This window comes from Mustelus asterias, chromosome 7 (genome assembly GCF_964213995.1).
Source record: "Mustelus asterias chromosome 7, sMusAst1.hap1.1, whole genome shotgun sequence".
Taxonomy (NCBI): Eukaryota; Metazoa; Chordata; class Chondrichthyes; order Carcharhiniformes; family Triakidae; genus Mustelus; species Mustelus asterias.
In genome coordinates this window covers 140,173,172-140,191,695 of record NC_135807.1, presented here as the reverse complement: position 1 = coordinate 140,191,695, position 18,524 = coordinate 140,173,172, and the positions used below count along the sequence as shown (strand labels likewise).

Sequence of the window (18,524 nt, the reverse complement as noted above, 5' to 3'; positions counted from 1 at the left end):
GCTGCCAAGTAGGGTGGTGGAGGCGGGCACGCTGACATCGTTTAAGACTTACCTGGATGGTCACATGAGCAGCCTGGGAATGGAGGGATACAAACGATTGGTCTAGTTGGACCAAGGAGCGGCACAGGCTTGGAGGGCCGAAGGGCCTGTTTCCTGTGCTGTACTGTTCTTTGTTCTTTATTTACACCTGATTCTGTCTGGATGCCTGCTAATCCCGTTACTGGAAAGGTTGCATATCATCATTCTCTTTGAATGCTGGCTACTGTTGTTGCTATGCAGGGTTTTGTCCGTTGCTGGCAAATCGTATCCTAATCATTCCTTGTTAAATTCTTGTTCCTGCTGTTACTAGGCAGATCAGTGACATTACACAAACAAGGACCCCTTGACCCAGTTCAGCTCCCACAGTCCAAAAGATCAACCAGGGTCTTCCACAAACATTGCACAGACCATTTATATATATCAGGATTAGCCAATTACAGGTTGTGCACTGGGACAAATAAAAAGGACCAAAGAGGAGCAGCACCAGAGCTCATGAAAACACAGCCCCCCCCCCCCCCCCCCCCACCGGCACCCTCACCACGTGACCCCCTGCACTAACCTTTTATGTACCTTGTCTAATGTTCTTGAAATTTTAATCCAGATATTTACATTATGGATCCCATTCAGATCAAATCAAGTTTATCCAAACAATTTTCACAAATTGCATTATAGATTCACCTGATTGGTAAGGATCCTGAAATCACCAAAGACCATTCAGCCCATTTTTTTGTCTTGCAGCAGGTGTCCAGATTATTTTTATTTCTATCTTCTTTTGACACTAGATTTGCAAACCAGTGTTCTTCTTTAGACTCTAGGATCTGCCATTTCTCCTTTAAAACTGATAAGTAGCTGTCTCATTCCCTGGTGCTAGGTGGCAGTCTGCCCAAATGCTAACAAAAGTGTTCCCGCAAAGTCCTTGCACCAGGTGTGATACATGTCCTTTAAGAAAGGAAATCTTCCGTCCTTATGTGGTCTGGCTTATGTGTAACCCCAGACCCACAGATACGTAGACGACTCTTAAATTCCCGTTGAAAAAGCCTATCAAGCCATTCAGTTTATCAAGCCACTACAAAATCTACAAAACAGAATGAAGTTGGTTGGATCATGTGGCATTGATCTTGGTAGGCAGCAGAAACAACAACAGCAAACCCAACCTCGTCAACCCTGCAAAGGCTTTGTGTCAAGAAAACAATAAATTATAATACTTTTCTTTTGGGTAGTATCACTGTCATATTTCTTATGTACTGGAAGCCAGGCTATTGGGGTTGTAAGTATGATAACTGGAGTAAAAGACAGAGTGGCAGCTAGAATGTAAACCAGCAGTAAGAAGTCATTTGACGTGTTAACGAACTCACCAAGGTTCCTTCAACAGCACCTTCCAAACTCGCGACCTTACCACTTAGAAAGAAAAGGACAGCAGATGCATGGGAACATCACCACCTGCAAATTCCCCACCAAGCTTCACACAATCCTGACATGAAAATATTTGATTTGATTTGATTTATTATTGTCACATGTATTAACATACAGTGAAAAGTATTGTTTCTTGCGCTCTATACAGACAAAGCATATCTTTCATAGAGAAGGAAAGGAGAGAGTGCAGAATGTAGTGTTACAGTCAGAGCTAGGGTGTAGAGAAAGATCAACTTAATGCAAGGGAAGTCCATTCAAAAGTCTGACAGTAGCAGGGAAGAAGCTGTTCTTGAGTTGGTTGGTACGTGACCTCAGACTCTTGTATCTTTTTCCTGATGGAAGAAGGTGGAAGAGAGAATGTCCGGAGTGCCTGGGGTCCTTGATTATGCTGGCTACTTTGCTGAGGCAGCGGGAAGTGTAGTCAGAGTCAATGGATGGGAGGCTGGTTTGTGTGAAGGATTGGGCTACATTCGCGACCTTTTGTAGTTCCTTGCGGTTTTGGGCAGAGCAGGAGCCATACCAAGCTGTGATACAACCAGAAAGAACGCTTTCTATGGTGCATCTGTAAAGGTTGGTGAGAGTTGTAGCTGACATGCCAAATTTCCTTAGTCTTCTGAGAAAGTAGAGGCGTTGGTGGGCTTTCTTAACTATAGTGTCGGCATGGGGGGACCAAGACAGGACAAATTTATCGCCATTCCTTCACCGGTCATTGGGTCAAAGTCCTGGAACTCCCTCCCAACAGCACTGTGGATGTACCTACACTGCATGGACCACAGCAGTTCCAGCCAGTGGCTCACCACCACTTTCTCAAAGGCAATTAGTCATGGACAATAAATGCTGTCCAGGCCAGCGACATCCACATCCCGTGAAAGAATTTTTAAAAAATGGATGTGAGATCTATGGTTATAGAAGGCAGACCTGAGCTGTATTTATTTGTTGTTCACAGTAAGTGGTACCAGTGCCAAAGAAATTGAGCTCCAGGCTTTTGATGTGAAACATCAACAGATATCCTGCAGAGAATTTGTTTGTTGGAATGTGAGCAACACTGCCAAGTTATTTAAATCTCTGTAGTTACCTGTTGGTTGGGCTGGAAAGATTGGCATTTTCCCTTCCCTTACCTAGACAGCATTGGTAAACTAGATGGATTTTTTGAACAAACAACAGATTTCGTAGTTACTTACCTGGTATTGGATTCAAGTTCATAACTTTTGCTATGTTACAATTTGAGCTTGTGACCTCTGGGCTACGGACCTAACTTTTTGTTCAATAAATGGCAACTTTACTGTGTGTGAATCTAAAAGCAAGCACGAAAGAAAAGGTTTGAAAATTTAATGCCATTTGTATGGTGAAGCATGTTAAAGCATAATGTGCTGGATCCAGGTGGCAATATTCACCATTCAGCTGGATTATGGCTGATCATAATCCCAATGTCCTTTGGTTCCCTTAGAGTCCTGAAATGTACCTGTTCAAATGAGCAATATTCAACAAAATTCATCATTTGTAAAAAAACAAGCTAAGAAAACCATATATAAAATTATTAACATGTTCACAAATCATTTTTCATATAACTCGTGCCTCCTTTAATGTTTCTAATGGCATAACCTGTGTTTCTGTTGATCCACGGGATATGAGCATCATTGACAAGAGCAGTAATTATTGTTCATCCCTAATTGCCTTTGAGAAGGGAGTGACAGCATTTGGTATCCTATTGACTAATTTTTCAGAAAGAATGGCCCTGAGAGGGATATACTAAAATAACCTGGTTCTCAGAGTGGGCAGCTGCCTCGTTTCTCTCATGTCAATGGCTACATTAAAAGCCAAATAGAAAGATGCAGACAGTGAGCAGGCAGGTGGTTAGAAGCCATCAAGAGATTTCTCACTAACACAGTTCAGGAAATTGGCTGGAGGATCCTGACTGTGAGAGAACTATTGAAATGTTCCAGATCAGCAGCTTTGCAGTGTAACGTGGATTTTGGTATAAATTTATAATCCTTGTTCATTGAAAGGGCATTTTACAACCAGTATGGTTTCATGTCATGCATTCTTTTAGTTGACATTGATAAAAGTTTAATTTCCTTTCCCTTTTCCATGTGTCGTTGCCAGTATTTTTAATGGGACCCCTGTGACTAGCAGCATATTCTTTTTCAAAGGGCTCCTTTTGAAAATGTAAAGTTTGTTATTGGAATAAATATAATATAATTACAGTTGCCTTTGTTTCAGCTTACAGCTCTCGCTGATGCTACGGAGGAGAATCAGGCCAACTTGTACCAAGCTTTCACCAGGCTCAAGAGTGGCACCCAGCTGTTGGTCCAGTTGATTAGTCTGTGGCAAGACTTGAGCATAGATCAGATGACCATACTGAAGGCTACGTTTCTACCACTGATGCAAGATAGCCAGGAATTAGTAAGTGCCCTCTAAGATTGTAGAATATATGATCTCCCTGCAGGGATGCTCATTCATGAACACTTTTGCCAACCATTTGATGCTACAGATGTTCTCCAAGTTCTTTGCTGGTGAGTTATTTCTAAATATAGTTTTCCTTAAGTACGGATTTTTAGGGTATCCATTTATAATTTACAGAAATCTATAGTTGTCGCATTATGTTTAAATGGGAACTGCAGTATAGTGCAAATAAAAATAAGTATCAGGAGCACCTTGAATACTTTTCCATAAGAAGATAAACCAGACAGCAGGGGAGGCAGGATCATTGAACATTTTTAACGCAGGGGTAGATAGGTTCTTAAATAACAAGCAAGTCAAAGGTTATTGGGGGTAGGCAGGATGTGGAATTGAGGCCACAATCAGATCAACCTTGAGCTTATTGAATGACAGAGCAGGCTTGAGGGACCAAATGGCCTACTCCTGCTTCTAATACATACATCATAATGATGACTTATGACACTATATGAATGCAGATCTGTTTCTTTGTCCCTATATTGTCAAAAATCTTCTGGACAAGAATTTGTTCTGTTTGTTCCTTTTGGGGATATACTCCATTCCCTCTGCAGAGCTGACAACTGGGTGAAGTGAATGCTCACTGAGCTTTAATACCACTCATCGTTAATTTCATGGATACCTTTTCTTACAGATTCTGGTCAAATGTTTTCTGGCTTTAAGAAAAGTACATCAGACAAAACTGAATGCAGGATAAAGGGATAAATTATTCCCAGTTCTTGAATGTTTCATTCAAACAAATATATGTAAAAATGTATTTAAAGTTATCTTAGATTCTCAGAAAAGAAGTCTCTCTTGTAAGCCTTAATGAATTTTCTGGTGCCAACAGTACTTAAGCTTCCATCAGTCAACTCAACTTTTCTCAGTGTTCAGATATTCTGACTTAGCATTCTTCTGTTCCAGTCATACCTGTCACTCGCTCAGCAACACAGCCACATGTGGCACTGCAGGCATTCCAAGTCTGTCCAGTCTACTTGCTACACTTCCCACACTGCCTTCTCCGGGGCATGCTGTTTGTCTGAGAGATTGAAATCATTACCTTAGAGCAATGTCAAGCCTCAGGCTCCTCTTTAAATACTCCATGATCATTCAAAAAAGCTAAAGATACCCCTACCTTCTCTTGTCTACCATCAATCCTTTCTTTAATCCCCTCTCCCCTGTACTTTGTATTCTTGTTTCCAACAAATGATGTGATACACTTTTCTCAATCTCAGGTTGAGATCAGCCATTCAGCTGCTTCTGTTGCTTCCAGCCACTTCCTTCCTCCCACCAACCAGACTTTTCCACCTTAGCCTGTCTCAAAACAGTGACATGTTTCTGTTTACTGCTCTTTGTCATAAATCTCTTCATAGTAAGACAATCAACTAACTTATACACTTGAGCATCTTAGCTGGGTTAATGCTAAGGTAGTTCTATATTGCAGGAGACAGTATTTTCCATTCAGACTCTGCTGCCTGTTATAGTGGTCGTAAAAAAATTCTGTGGCATATTTGGCAAAGAACAAGGAGTTCTCCCAGGGTTGTCCCTCGACCAATCATTTGATTTGCTTGTGATCTTGGCATGCACAATCTAGCTGTCACACTTCATTATATTAACAATGACCGCATTTTGAAATAATTAATTGGCTGTGAAGTACTGTGTTATAATAGATTTCTGATCACTTGGAATTAGGCCTGTTAATATCAAAAGAAAGGGAAACTGTCTGCTAAATTGTGATTCAAATTTATCAGGCTGAAGAGATTTTGCTTAAAGTGAATCCAGATTTGACTGATCCTTAAAAATTACCCTGACAGCTTTGTACCAAATGTAGAAGAGTATTGGAAAGAAAATTGTTGAAGGCTGCCTGTCATAGCTCATGAAGAGCTAACAGGCAGCCTTATAAAAACACTCTGGAGCCCTTCCAAAAGAATAGATATAAACTTTGTCTGCAATTAAAATGTGTTGTCTTTAAAATATTTAGCTGTTGCACACAGCTCAAAATAAAGAAGCAATATCTTGCTACAACATTCAAACGTCCTTTTGGCGGGCTTAATGTGTTCCTTTGGGAACAGACAAGTACTCTTAATAACGAGACAGAAAGGGTGTAACATTGTCCCACTGGTGTGTCTGTCATTTTAAAAGTTTGATAGTGCTAATCTGATGGACAAACAACTTCACAAGTTCTTGGGAGAACAGGCCTAATGCCAGAGATTTAAGAAGAAATAGACTTCTCTGTTCATGCTCTTTAAGCAGACTTTCAGGAGTCATATTCAGCTTAGAACCACAAACAAAACAAGTGTGTGTTTGTATTATTGTTAAAATTCTCTGTATCGGTAAAACAAGAGGGCTTCAGAACAATGGAGCTTTCTTTGACTGTGTAAGCCATTAAACCATTTATCTTCATTTATGATTTTTTTTTATCCCTTTCTGAAATGTCAAGATGCTGTAATCCCCAGTGTGAATAGTTCATTCCCTTACTTGGCAGAGTGTTTATTTGTTTTTCTAGTTGGATTAGTTTCTCTCTCACAGTGATTCCCCCCTGAAAGCTCACCGGCACTTCCCTGGATTCAAATAGAAATATAAGTGACCAGTATTAATTAATGTTTGACTCAACGCAGAAACCGTCAGTATTTGCGTTATAGGTGATGTGATTTATTCACTATCATTATTGAAAACTGGATAACTGCAGCCTGTTTAGGAATTTATTACTTCTTGATACTACGTAATCAGGGATTTCACTACAGGAAAGAAACTATTCTTGATTTCATTCTGAAAACTAATGAAATGTTCATAGCACTTTTCTTTAAATATACTTTATAACATTTAGTATTAAAGATGTAACAGAGTATGTTTTTGCAAATGGTATGTGAAACAACTACTTTTTGGGAAGATTAAGAATGTCAATATTCAGAGTGTTAAAATGCTGATCAAGTAAATATGTACTTCCCTTTTCGAATTACTTACATTGCATTATGGAAATAACTGCTATGTATTGCAGAACTTCAGTTATTTCTTATTTAACATCTTAAAGTTTGACATGATGTACTTGTTTAGGATGCAGTCAGTCACAGTTTTGACTTGGTATTAACAGTAGGTATCATAGAATCCCCACTGTGCAGAAGGAAGCAATTCGGCCCATCGAGCCTGCACCACCGACAATCCCACCCAGGCCCTATCCCCGTAACCCTATATATTTACCCTGCTAGTCCCCCTGACACTAAGGGGCAATTTACCATGGCAAATCAACCTAACCTGCACATCTTTGGCATATGGGAAAAGTGATGTGGAGATGCCGGCGTTGGACTGGGGTAAACAGTAAGAAGTCTAACAACACCAGGTTAAAGTCCAACAGGTTTATGTGGTAGCAAAAGCCACTAGCTTTCGGAACAGGCTGTCCTTTCGTCAGGTGGGTGGGAGTTCTGATTACAAACAGGGCACAAAGACACAAACTCAATTTACATGAATAATGATTGGAATGTGAGCCTTTCGGCTAATCAAGTCTTTAAGGTACAGACAATGTGAGTGGAGGGAGCATTAAGCACAGGTCAAAGAGATGTGTATTGTCCAGACAGGACAGCTCGTGAGATTTTGCACATCCAGGCAGGTTGTGAAGGTTACAGATAGTGTGACATGAACCCAAGATCCCGGTTGAGGCCGTCCTCATGTGTGCGGAACCTGGCTATCAGTCTCTGCTCAGCGACTCTGCGCTGTCATGTGTCGTGAAGGCCGCCTTGGAGAACGCTTGCCCGGAGATCAGAGGCTGAATGCCCGTGACCGCTGAAGTGCTCCCCAACATGAAGAGAACACTCTTGCCTGGTGATTGTCGGGCGGTGTTCATTCATCCGTTGTCGTAGCGTCTGCATGGTTTCCCCAATGTACCATGCCTCGGGACATCCTTTCTTGCAGCGTAACAGGTAGACAACGTTGACCGAGTTGCAAGAGTATGTACCGTGTACCATGGTGGATGGTGTTTTCACGTGAGATGATGGCATCCGTGTCGATGATCCGGCACGTCTTGCAGAGGTTGCTGTGGCAGGGTTGTGTGGTGCCGTGGTCACTGTTCTCCTGAAGGCTGGGTAGTTTGCTGCGGACAATGGTCTGTTTGAGGTTGTGCAGTTGTTTGAAAGCAAGAAGTGGGGGTGTGGGGATGGCCTTGGCGAGATGTTCATCTTCATCAATGACATGTTGAAGGCTCCGGAGGAGATGTTGTAGCTTCTCCGCTCTGGGGAAGTACTGGACGACGAAGGGTACTCTGTCCACTGTGTCCCGTGTTTGTCTTCTGAGGAGGTCGGTGCGGTTTTCTCATGGACAAAAAGACAAATGGAATGTAAATGGTGGTGATCGTGGCTAAGCCAACTAAGACATGACTAAGATTCTCCCTAGCCTCCACCTATCGCTGGTCCTCTATGCAGCCCCTGCTGCTCCATCACCCCCTGCAACCTCCCTCCCCCCTTGTGCCAAGTGGATGATCCATCACCTTCCTCTGGAGGTCCCCAGCATCACAGATGCTCGTCTTTGTCCATTTTGATTCACTTCATGTGATATCAAGAAATGGCTGAAGACACTGGGTACTGCGAATGGCTATGGGCCCTGACAATATTCCAGCAATAGCATTGAAGACTTGTGCTCCAGAACTTGCAGCACCCCTATTCACGTTGTTCCAGTATAGCTACAATACTGGCATCTACCTGGCCATGTGGAAAATTGCCTGCAAGTTCCCCTCCAGGTCACACACCACCCTGACCTGGAAATATATCCCAGTTCCTCCACCGTGACTGGAATTCCCTTCCTAACTGCACTGTGGGTGTACCTACACTTCGGGAATTGCAGCGGGTTCAAGAAGGCAGCTCACCCCTGACTACACAGCACGCCAAAGTTTTCTTCCTGATCCTAACACAAACCTTTCTCGTCTACCCCTTTTGGTCAATGGATATTAGAAACAGCATTGACTCTCAAGGCAAACTCCTGCTGAGTATGCTGCACATTGACTTTGGAAGGAGTGCTCTGTCCTTCCTTTCCCTTAATTCTTCCAACAAATCATCAGGTTCTGTGTTCAAAGCAGGCGGTTCTCACACTGGCAGTTCTCGAACTTGTTATTTAGTGAGATATTAATTTTCTCTGCAGAAGAGCAGTCAGTAAAAGTTTCAAACAATAGCAGTCTTTCGAGAGCAGCAGCAATCCCAATGCTCCGCCCACCTGCAATCAGCGCATTCCTGTGCTCAGGGAACTTATTAACATTGGATGAACTGATTCTGAATCCAATGAGACAGCTTCCCATTCCACAAGCATAGCAGCCCCTGACTAAAGCTCTTTGACAAAGGGTCATCTGGACTCGAAACGTCAACTCTTTTCTCTCCTTACAGATGCTGCCAGACCTGCTGAGATTTTCCAGCATTTTCTCTTTTGGTTTCAGGAATTAAGTTGTTTGAAGCTGTTATGATGTCACAGCTTTATATTGCTACACACTCTTTCATTACATTTTGTACGTTTTAAAACGGTTTGGCTATTTGAACCAGCGGTCTAGAAATTTTTCATATAAATCATCTAATAATTGTAACTCTTGAGCAGATTTAACTTCTCTCATATCGAGGATCATTTTAGCATAGTTAATATTTTAACTTTAGGAAATTCAAACATCCCTCCCAAAAGTTCTGTCCCTTATTTTACTCTAAATTTTGCACAGTTTTTTATTGCCATTTTAATTGACATATTCATCCATCCAGCTTGGGCTGCCACAAAGCAGAAAGGGCCAATAAATGCTTTAATGCAATTGAATTGAAATACTACATTAATCAGATTATTCAGTCCTGTAAGCTACTGTTGTTGTATTAATACATCTCCTTTCAAAACAGCAGCAAATATTCTGCTCTTTGCAAAAGAATTAATTTGATTCCTTACTATCGACTAGATAATTCTTATTTAATTAATTTTGTCATTCTAATTGGTGTTATAACATCAAAAGAGAACAAAAATATGTTAAATTACAGTTTAGTAGTACATTTAAACCTTTAAATGGCAATAATTAAATATTTAGCTAAATAAGGCATTATTAGTATTGCATCTAAGAACATAAGAACATAAGAAATAGGAGCAGGAGTAGGCCATCTAGCCCCTCGAGCCTGCCCCGCCATTCAATAAGATCATGGCTGATCTGACGTGGATCAGTACCACTTACCCGCCTGATCCCCATAACCCTTAATTCCCTTACCGCTCAGGAATCCATCCATCCGCGCTTTAAACATATTCAGCGAGGTAGCCTCCACCACCTCAGTGGGCAGAGAATTCCAGAGATTCACCACCCTCTGGGAGAAGAAGTTCCTCCTCAACTCTGTCTTAAACCGACCCCCCTTTATTTTGAGGCTGTGTCCTCTAGTTTTAACTTCCTTACTAAGTGGAAAGAATCTCTCCGCCTCCACCCTATCCAGCCCCCGCATTATCTTATAAGTCTCCATAAGATCCCCCCTCATCCTTCTAAACTCCAACGAGTACAAACCCAATCTCCTCAGCCTCTCCTCATAATCCAAACCCCTCATCTCCGGTATCAACCTGGTGAACCTTCTCTGCACTCCCTCCAATGCCAATATATCCTTCCTCATATAAGGGGACCAATACTGCACACAGTATTCCAGCTGCGGCCTCACCAATGCCCTGTACAGGTGCATCAAGACATCCCTGCTTTTATATTCTATCCCCCTCGCAATATAGGCCAACATCCCATTTGCCTTCTTGATCACCTGTTGTACCTGCAGACTGGGCTTTTGCGTCTCATGCACAAGGACCCCCAGGTCCCTTTGCACGGTAGCATGTTTTAATTTGTTTCCATTGAGATAGTAATCCCATTTGTTATTATTTCCTCCAAAGTGTATAACCTCGCATTTCTCAACGTTATACTCCATTTGCCATATCCTCGCCCACTCACTCAGCCTGTCCAAATCTCTCTGCAGATCTTCTCCGTCCTCCACACGATTCACTTTTCCACTTATCTTTGTGTCGTCTGCAAACTTCGTTACCCTACACTCCGTCCCCTCCTCCAGATCATCTATATAAATGGTAAACAGTTGCGGCCCGAGTACCGATCCCTGCGGCACGCCACTAGTTACCTTCCTCCAACCGGAAAAACACCCATTTATTCCGACTCTTTGCTTCCTGTCGGATAGCTGGTCCCCAATCCACTTTAACACACTACCCCCAACTCCGTGTGCCCTAATCTTCTTCAGCAGCCTTTTATGGGGCACCTTATCAAACGCCTTTTGGAAATCCAAAAACACCGCATCCACCGGTTCTCCTCCATCAACCGCCCTAGTCACATCTTCATAAAAATCCAACATGTTCGTCAAGCACGACTTTCCCCGCATGAATCCATGCTGCGTCTGTTTGATCGAACCATTTCTATCCAGATGCCCTGCTATCTCCTCTTTAATAATGGATTCCAGCATTTTCCCTACTACAGACGTTAAGCTGACCGGCCTATAGTTACCCGCCTTTTGTCTCCTTCCTTTTTTAAACAGCGGCGTAACATTAGCCGTTTTCCAATCAACCGGCACTACCCCAGAATGCAACGAGTTTTGATAAATAATCACTAACGCATCCACTATTACCTCTGACATTTCTTTCAATACCCTGGGATGCATTCCATCCGGACCCGGGGACTTGTCCACCTTCAGTCCCATTAGTCTACCCAGCACTGCCTCTCTGGTAACATTAATCGTATTAAGTATTTCTCCTGCTGCCAACCCTCTATCGTTAATATTTGGCAAACTATTTGTGTCCTCCACCGTGAAGACCGACACAAAAAACGTATTTAAAGACTCAGCCATATCCTCATTTCCCACTATTAACTCCCCCCTCTCGTCCTCCAAGGGTCCAACATTCACTCTAGCCACTCTATTCCTTTTATATATTTATAAAAACTTTTACTATCATTTTTTATATTAATTGCTAGCCTAGCTTCATAGTCTATCCTTCCTTCCTTTATCGCTTTCTTAGTCTCTCTTTGTTGTTTCTTAAATTTTTCCCAATCACTTGTTTCTCCACTATTTTTGGCCACTCTGTACGCAGCTGTTTTTATTTTAATACTCTCCTTTATTTCCTTCGTTATCCACGGCTGGTTCTCCCTTTTCTTACAATCCTTGTTTTTTGCTGGAATATATTTTTGCTGAGAACTGAAAAGGATCTCCTTAAAAATCCTCCACTGTTCCTCAGCTATCCTACCTGCCAGCCTGCTCTCCCAGTCTACCTTAGCCAATTCATCCCTCATCCTATCATATTTCCCTCTGTTCAAACAGAGGACACTGGTTTGAGACCAAACTTTCTCCTCTTCCATCTGAATCAGAAATTCGACCATATTGTGGTCACTAGACCCAAGAGGGTCCTTCACAATAAGATCCTTAATTCTACCTACCTCGTTACACAATACCAGATCCAAAATAGCTCGTTTCCTCGTCGGTTCCGTAACATGATGTTCAAGGAAACTATCCCGACAGCATTCTAAGAACTCTTCCTCCATTCCACCCTTACCGACTTGAGTCTGCCAGTCAATGTGCATGTTGAAGTCCCCCATGATTATTGCCGTTCCGTTTTTACACGCATCCCTTATCTGCTTGTTTACAGCCCTCCCTACCTCAACATTATTATTTGGGGGCCTATATACCACACCTACTAGTGTCTTTCTCCCTCTACTATTCCTCATCTCTACCCATAATGATTCCACGTTTTGTTCCTCAGAGCCTATGTCATCCCTCAGTACTACCCTGATATTATCTCTTATTAATAGCGCGACCCCACCACCTTTTCCTTCCTGTCTATTCTTCCTAAACGCCTGATACCCCTGGATATTCATCTCCCAGTCCTGGTCACCTTTCAGCCACGTTTCTGTAATGGCCACTAGATCGTACCCACTTGTGCTGATTTGCACCATCAACTCATTCACCTTGTTCCGAATGCTTCGTGCATTCAGGCAAAGTGTCCTTATTCCAGCTTTTATCTGAACCCGCTTTGATGAGTCGCGAACACCCTCTCCCTCTACTCCCTTATCTAAATTACCGCCTTCATTCACTTGCACCCTCTCCTCTACCATTAATTTTGTAATTCCCCTTACCCCTGCATCCTCCCCCCCCCATCAATTAGTTCCTTGATCCTAGTCAACTCTTCTAGCTCCCCTCCCCCCAACCTATCTAGTTTAAATTCTCCCCAGTAGCCTTAGCCAACCTACCGGCCAGGATATTGGTCCCCGTGTGATTCAAGTTCCACCCGTTTTTTGTATACAGATCACCCCTGCCCCTAAAGAGGTCCCAATGGTCCAGGAACCTGAATCCCTGCCCCCTGCACCAGTCCCTCAGCCACACATTCATCCTCCACCTCACTCCATTCCTGCCCTCACCTTCCCGTGGCACAGGCAGTAATCCTGAGATTACTACCTTTGCTTTTCTCTTTCTCAGCTGTCTCCCTAATTCCCTGTACTCCCTTTTCATGACCCCTTCTCCCTTCCTACCCACATCAGCGGTACCAATATGTACCGCTACCTCAGGCTCCTCTCCCTCCCACCTCAGGATTTCCGGGACGCGACTAGCGACATCCTGGATCCCGGCCCCAGGGAGGCAGACCACCATGCGAGAATCCCGCCTACCTCCGCAGAAACGCCTGTCTGTCCCATTCACCATCGAGTCCCCGATTAATACCGCCTTCCTCCTCTTTTCCTTAGCCCTCTGAGTTACAGGGCTGGACTCCACTGCGGAGACACGGCCACTGCTGCTTCCCCCAGGCGGGCTGTCCCCCCCAGCAGTACTCAAGCAGGAGTACTTGTTGTGCAGGGGCAAATCCACCGGGGTGCTCTCAACCACCCTAGCCTTACCCTTCCTGGCCGTCACCCACTTGGCCTCTTCCCGTGGCCCTGGTGTGACCACCTGATGATAGCTCTTGTCTATCACCTCCTCATTCTCCCTCATCAGCCTAAGATCCTCGAGTTGTAGTTCCAGCTCCCTAACATGGTCTCTCAGGAACCGCAGCTCGACACACCCCTCACAGATGTGGATGTCCGGGAGGCCAGATGCCTCCAGGACCTCCCACATCCTACACTGGGAACAACACATTGGTTTCACACTCATACTGGACACTTTATGTCAAGTAAGACAGTGAAAAGTTAATAAGAGTGTAAGGAAACAAAAACTCACCCCTGAGTATATACTTTAGCAAATACACAGTTATGTTAAATGGCTTAAAGAACCTAATTGCTTTCTTCTTTACATCATTGTCAGTTATACCCTGACTCAAGTTTCTGCTGCTATCACTTTGGGAGGTGTGAATAAGGAAAAAATTAAATGTGCTTCATGAAACATTTGACCAAAGTCTAGGTCCATTCTGTTTGTGCTATTTAGTTTAAAGAAGTATTCAAAATTAACACTTAAGGGATAAGATCATTCACTTTAATAGCAAGTAAACAATTATACAAAACAGCACACCTGTCCAATATTCAAACATGTCCCTGTTAAATTAAGTAAGAGGTATTGTAATTCTAGGGTTTATAGTCCTTCTTGATTATCGTCATTACCAGCTTGATTGCCCTTTATGAGTGTTTCCTTTGGGGTTTCTTATGTGGTCTAGCTGTGGAAAAGCCCGTAGCCAAAGCACCTGCAGGCCTTTTCATATCTTTCTGAGTTGACCTTGCAAAGAGACCATCATTACAGGACCACAGCCCTGTTGTGGGTCTCTATTCACTGCCTGTTATGTTCCATGCAGTGTTTTAGAGTCAGGGTTTAATTGGATGTTAAACATGATTCATTCACATTTCTGTCTTTACTACTTGCTATGGGTAAATAAAGAAAATCACAAGGCACTTTTTGTTGATTATTGCTGCATCACAAAAGCTGCAAATTAAAGAGTGCCAAACAGTCCTCTTAGCTATCATTAAATGGATGAACTCACTAAAAAAATGGGATTACAGATTTAGTCCATAGAAACCATAGAAACCCTACAGTGCAGAAGGAGGCCATTCGGCCCATCGAGTCTGCACCGACCACAATCCCACCCAGGCCCTACCCCCACATATTTTACCCACTAATCCCTCTAACCTACCCATCCCAGGACTCTAAGGGGCAATTTTTTTAACCTGGCCAATCAACCTAACCCGCACATCTTTGGACTGTGGGAGGAAACCGGAGCACCCGGAGGAAACCCACGCAGACACGAGGAGAATGTGCAAACTCCACACAGACAGTGACCCGAGCCGGGAATCGAACCCAGGACCCTGGAGCTGTGAAGCAGCAGTGCTGGCCACTGTGCTACCGTGCCGCCCGTCATGTGAAAATGACATTTTACTTTCTGATATAGCATCAAAAGTGCATACAGGAAGTGAAAATATATAATTTTGACCAGATTATTTAGGGTTACATAGGATGTGCACAGAAACAGTCCATTCAGCCTAAATAGTCCGTGCCAGTGTTTATACTCCACTTGAGGAATTTTTCTCAGAAACTAATTCTCTATTACCTTCTCCCTCATATGCTTATCTAGCTTCCCCTCAAATATATCTCTGCTGTTCAAGGGTACTCTGGGAATATATTCTGATTATCACGAATATTGAGACTTGGCTTCACACTCCCACTGACTGAAATGTTGGGAGTGAGCATACCTCCATTTGGCCAGGTTGCTCTGCAGCCATTTATTGGGCTGTTAATTGGCTCAGGAAGAGATTTCTGCTCCTTTCTGGGAGAAATTCCCATATCAGAGAGCTGCCAACCAATCAGATGGGAATGGTCACCTTTGCTGGGCTTAAAGGAAATCCCCATTGTCAATGCGGTGCAGGATGCCAAGGTAAAGGGGAGGAGAGATTGTGCCAGGCCATGCTGGCAAGCCCTGGTAAGGAGGTGGGGGACTCAGTTTGGGAGAGTGGAATGGAACACCAGGATTGGGATGTCATGTTGTGGAAAGGTTGACCTCCAATGGGTGCAGAATACCCTGTACAGGAACGTCCCCCAGTTAGCTTGCAGAAAGTGTTAGCATTTCACGCCACTGGTAAAATACCAGCGGTGGCAGGAGACCCGTAAGTGACCATTAATTGGCCACTTTAGAATTTCAGTCAGTCCCAGGGCAGGTGGGCTACCTGATACTTCCTCCCTACTTTGGGTGAAAGCAGTTAGGTAGTGGGCACCGTCCACTACCATGGCACCATCTCATGGTGGCCATTTACTTCCACCCATCAACTTTGAACAGGAATGACACCTTACACACGGTCTCTAGTTAGGGAAGTCTCAGTTTGGATTTTAACGAAGAAAAGTACAGCACAGAAATAGACCCTTTGGCCCTCCAAGCCTGTGCCGATCATGATGCCCTAACAAAACTAAATAATACTTTTGATTTGATTTATTATTGTCACATGTATTAGCATACAGTGAAAAGTATTGTTTCTTGCGCGCTGTACAGACAAAGCATACCGTTCATAGCGAAGGAAAGGAGAGAGTTCAGAATGTAGTGTTACAGTCATAGCTAGGGTGTAGAGAAGAATCAACTTAATGCAAGGGAAATCCATTCAAAAATCTGATGTTAGCAGGGAAGAAGCTGTTCTTGAGTTGGTTGGTACGTGACTTCAGACTTTTGTATCTTTTCCTGACAGAAGAAGGTGGAAGAGAGAATGTCCGGGGTGCGTGGGGTCCTTAATTATGCTGGCTGCTTTTCCCCGAGGCAGCGGGAAGTGTAGACAGAGTCAATGGATGGGAGGCTGGTTTGGGTAATAGATTGGGCTACATTCACAACTTTTGGTCGTTTCTTGTGGTCTTCGGCAGAGCAGGAGCCATACCAAGCTGTGATACAACCAGAAAGAATGCTTTCTATGGTGTATCTGTAAAGGTTGGTGAGAGTTGTAGCTAACATGCCAAATTTCCTTTGTCTCCTAAGAAAGTAGTGTTGGCATGGGGGGACCAGGACAGGTTGTTGGTGATCTGGATACCTAAAAACCTGAAGCTCTCAACCCTTTTTACTTCGTCCCCATTGATGTAGACAGGGGCATGTTCTCCTTTATGCTTCCTGAAGTCGATGACAATCTCCTTCGTTTTGTTGACCTGCTCTTACTCGGTCCGTATCCCTCTATTCCCTCCCTATTCATGTACCCATCCAGATGCTTCTTAAATGATGCCAATGTGCCTGCTTCCACCATCTCCTTCGGCAGCATGTCCCAAGCACCCCCCCCACTCTGCATGAAAAACTTCCCCCACACATCTCACTTAAACATTTCCCCCACTCACCTTGTACCTATGCCCCTTGTAAATTGACATTTCCACCCTTGAAAACAGCCTCTGACTATCCACCCTGTCTATGCTTCATAATTTTGTAGACCTCTATCAGGTCTCCCCTCAGCCTCTGTCTTTCTAGTGAAAACAATCCTAGTTTTTTAAACCTCTCCTCATAGCCAACACCCTCAAGATCGGGCAACATCCTAGTGAACCTTCTTTGCACACTCTCCAAGGTTTCCACATCCTTCTGGTAGTGTGGCGACCAGAACTGCATGCATTACTACTCCAAATGCGACCTAACTCAGGTTTTATATAGCTGCAAAATGACTTTCCAACTCTTGTATTCCAGGCCCCGGCTGGTGAAGGCAAGCATGCAATTTGCTTTCTTTATTACTTTGAGCACCTGTGTTCCCACTTTCAGGGAACTGTGGACCTGCATCCCAGATCCTTCTGTATGTTAATGTTCCTAAGGTTTCTGACATTTACAGGATAATTCACACCTAAATTTGATCCTCCAAAATGCATCACCTCACATTTGTCTGGATTAAACTCTGTCTGCCATTTCTGTGCCCAAGTCTCCAATCTATCTATATCCTTTGTATCCACTGACAATCCGCGGCACTATCAGCAACTTCATCAATCTTCGTGTTATCTGATAGAATAGAATAGAATTATAGAATAGAATCCCTACAGTACAGAAGGAGGCCATTCGGCCCATCGAGTCTGCACCGACAACAATCCTACCCAGGCCTCATCCGCATAACTCCACATATCTATCCTGCTAATCCCTCTAACCTATGCATCCCGTGATACTAAGGGGCAATTTAGCATGGCCAATCAACCTAACCCGCACATCTTTGGACTGTGGGAGGAAACCCACGCAGACACGGGGAGAACGTGCAAACTCCACACAGACAGTGACCCAAGCCGGGAATCGAACCCAGGTCCCTGGCGCTGTGAGACAGCAGTGCTAACCACTGTGCCACTGTGCTGCAAACGTATTAATCAGACACCCCACCACCACATTTTCCTCCAGATTATTTATATATACCAGAAACAATAGAGGTTTTGTGGCATTTCACTGAAGAAGAAATGTAAAAGGCCAAAATGCACAGAACACATTGGCAGCGAGCAGAACTGGATAGAACAGAAGGCAGCGTTATATGGACAAGTAGCGATCCAAATTCCATAGGTTGAGAAATGAATAAATCACAACTACTATTGAGTTACAGAGGCTGCAAGCAAATTGTTTTCCAAATGTGTGCAGTATCTAAGGCAAGGGCTGGTCTGTTTGAATTGCGATCAACAAAAACAGAGGATGGGTTCTATTCAAATCAGTGCTAAATTTAAATTAGAATTTAACTTAAACTGAAGATGCCTTTGTAAATAGAACACTGATGCAGTGGAAGAATGGAT

At 43.4% G+C, this 18,524-nt stretch overlaps 1 protein-coding gene across 3 annotated transcripts in view; it reads left to right on the top strand.

Moving 5' to 3' along the window:
• Positions 1 to 18,524, top strand: part of bbs9 (Bardet-Biedl syndrome 9) — a 384,043-nt gene that overhangs the window by 218,694 nt on the left and 146,825 nt on the right. For all 3 annotated transcript variants that reach the window (XM_078217175.1, XM_078217174.1, XM_078217173.1), the window contains one exon: positions 3,673 to 3,855. In XM_078217175.1, the coding sequence (XP_078073301.1) occupies positions 3,673 to 3,855 (183 nt within the window). The remainder of the gene's footprint in view (positions 1 to 3,672; positions 3,856 to 18,524) is intronic.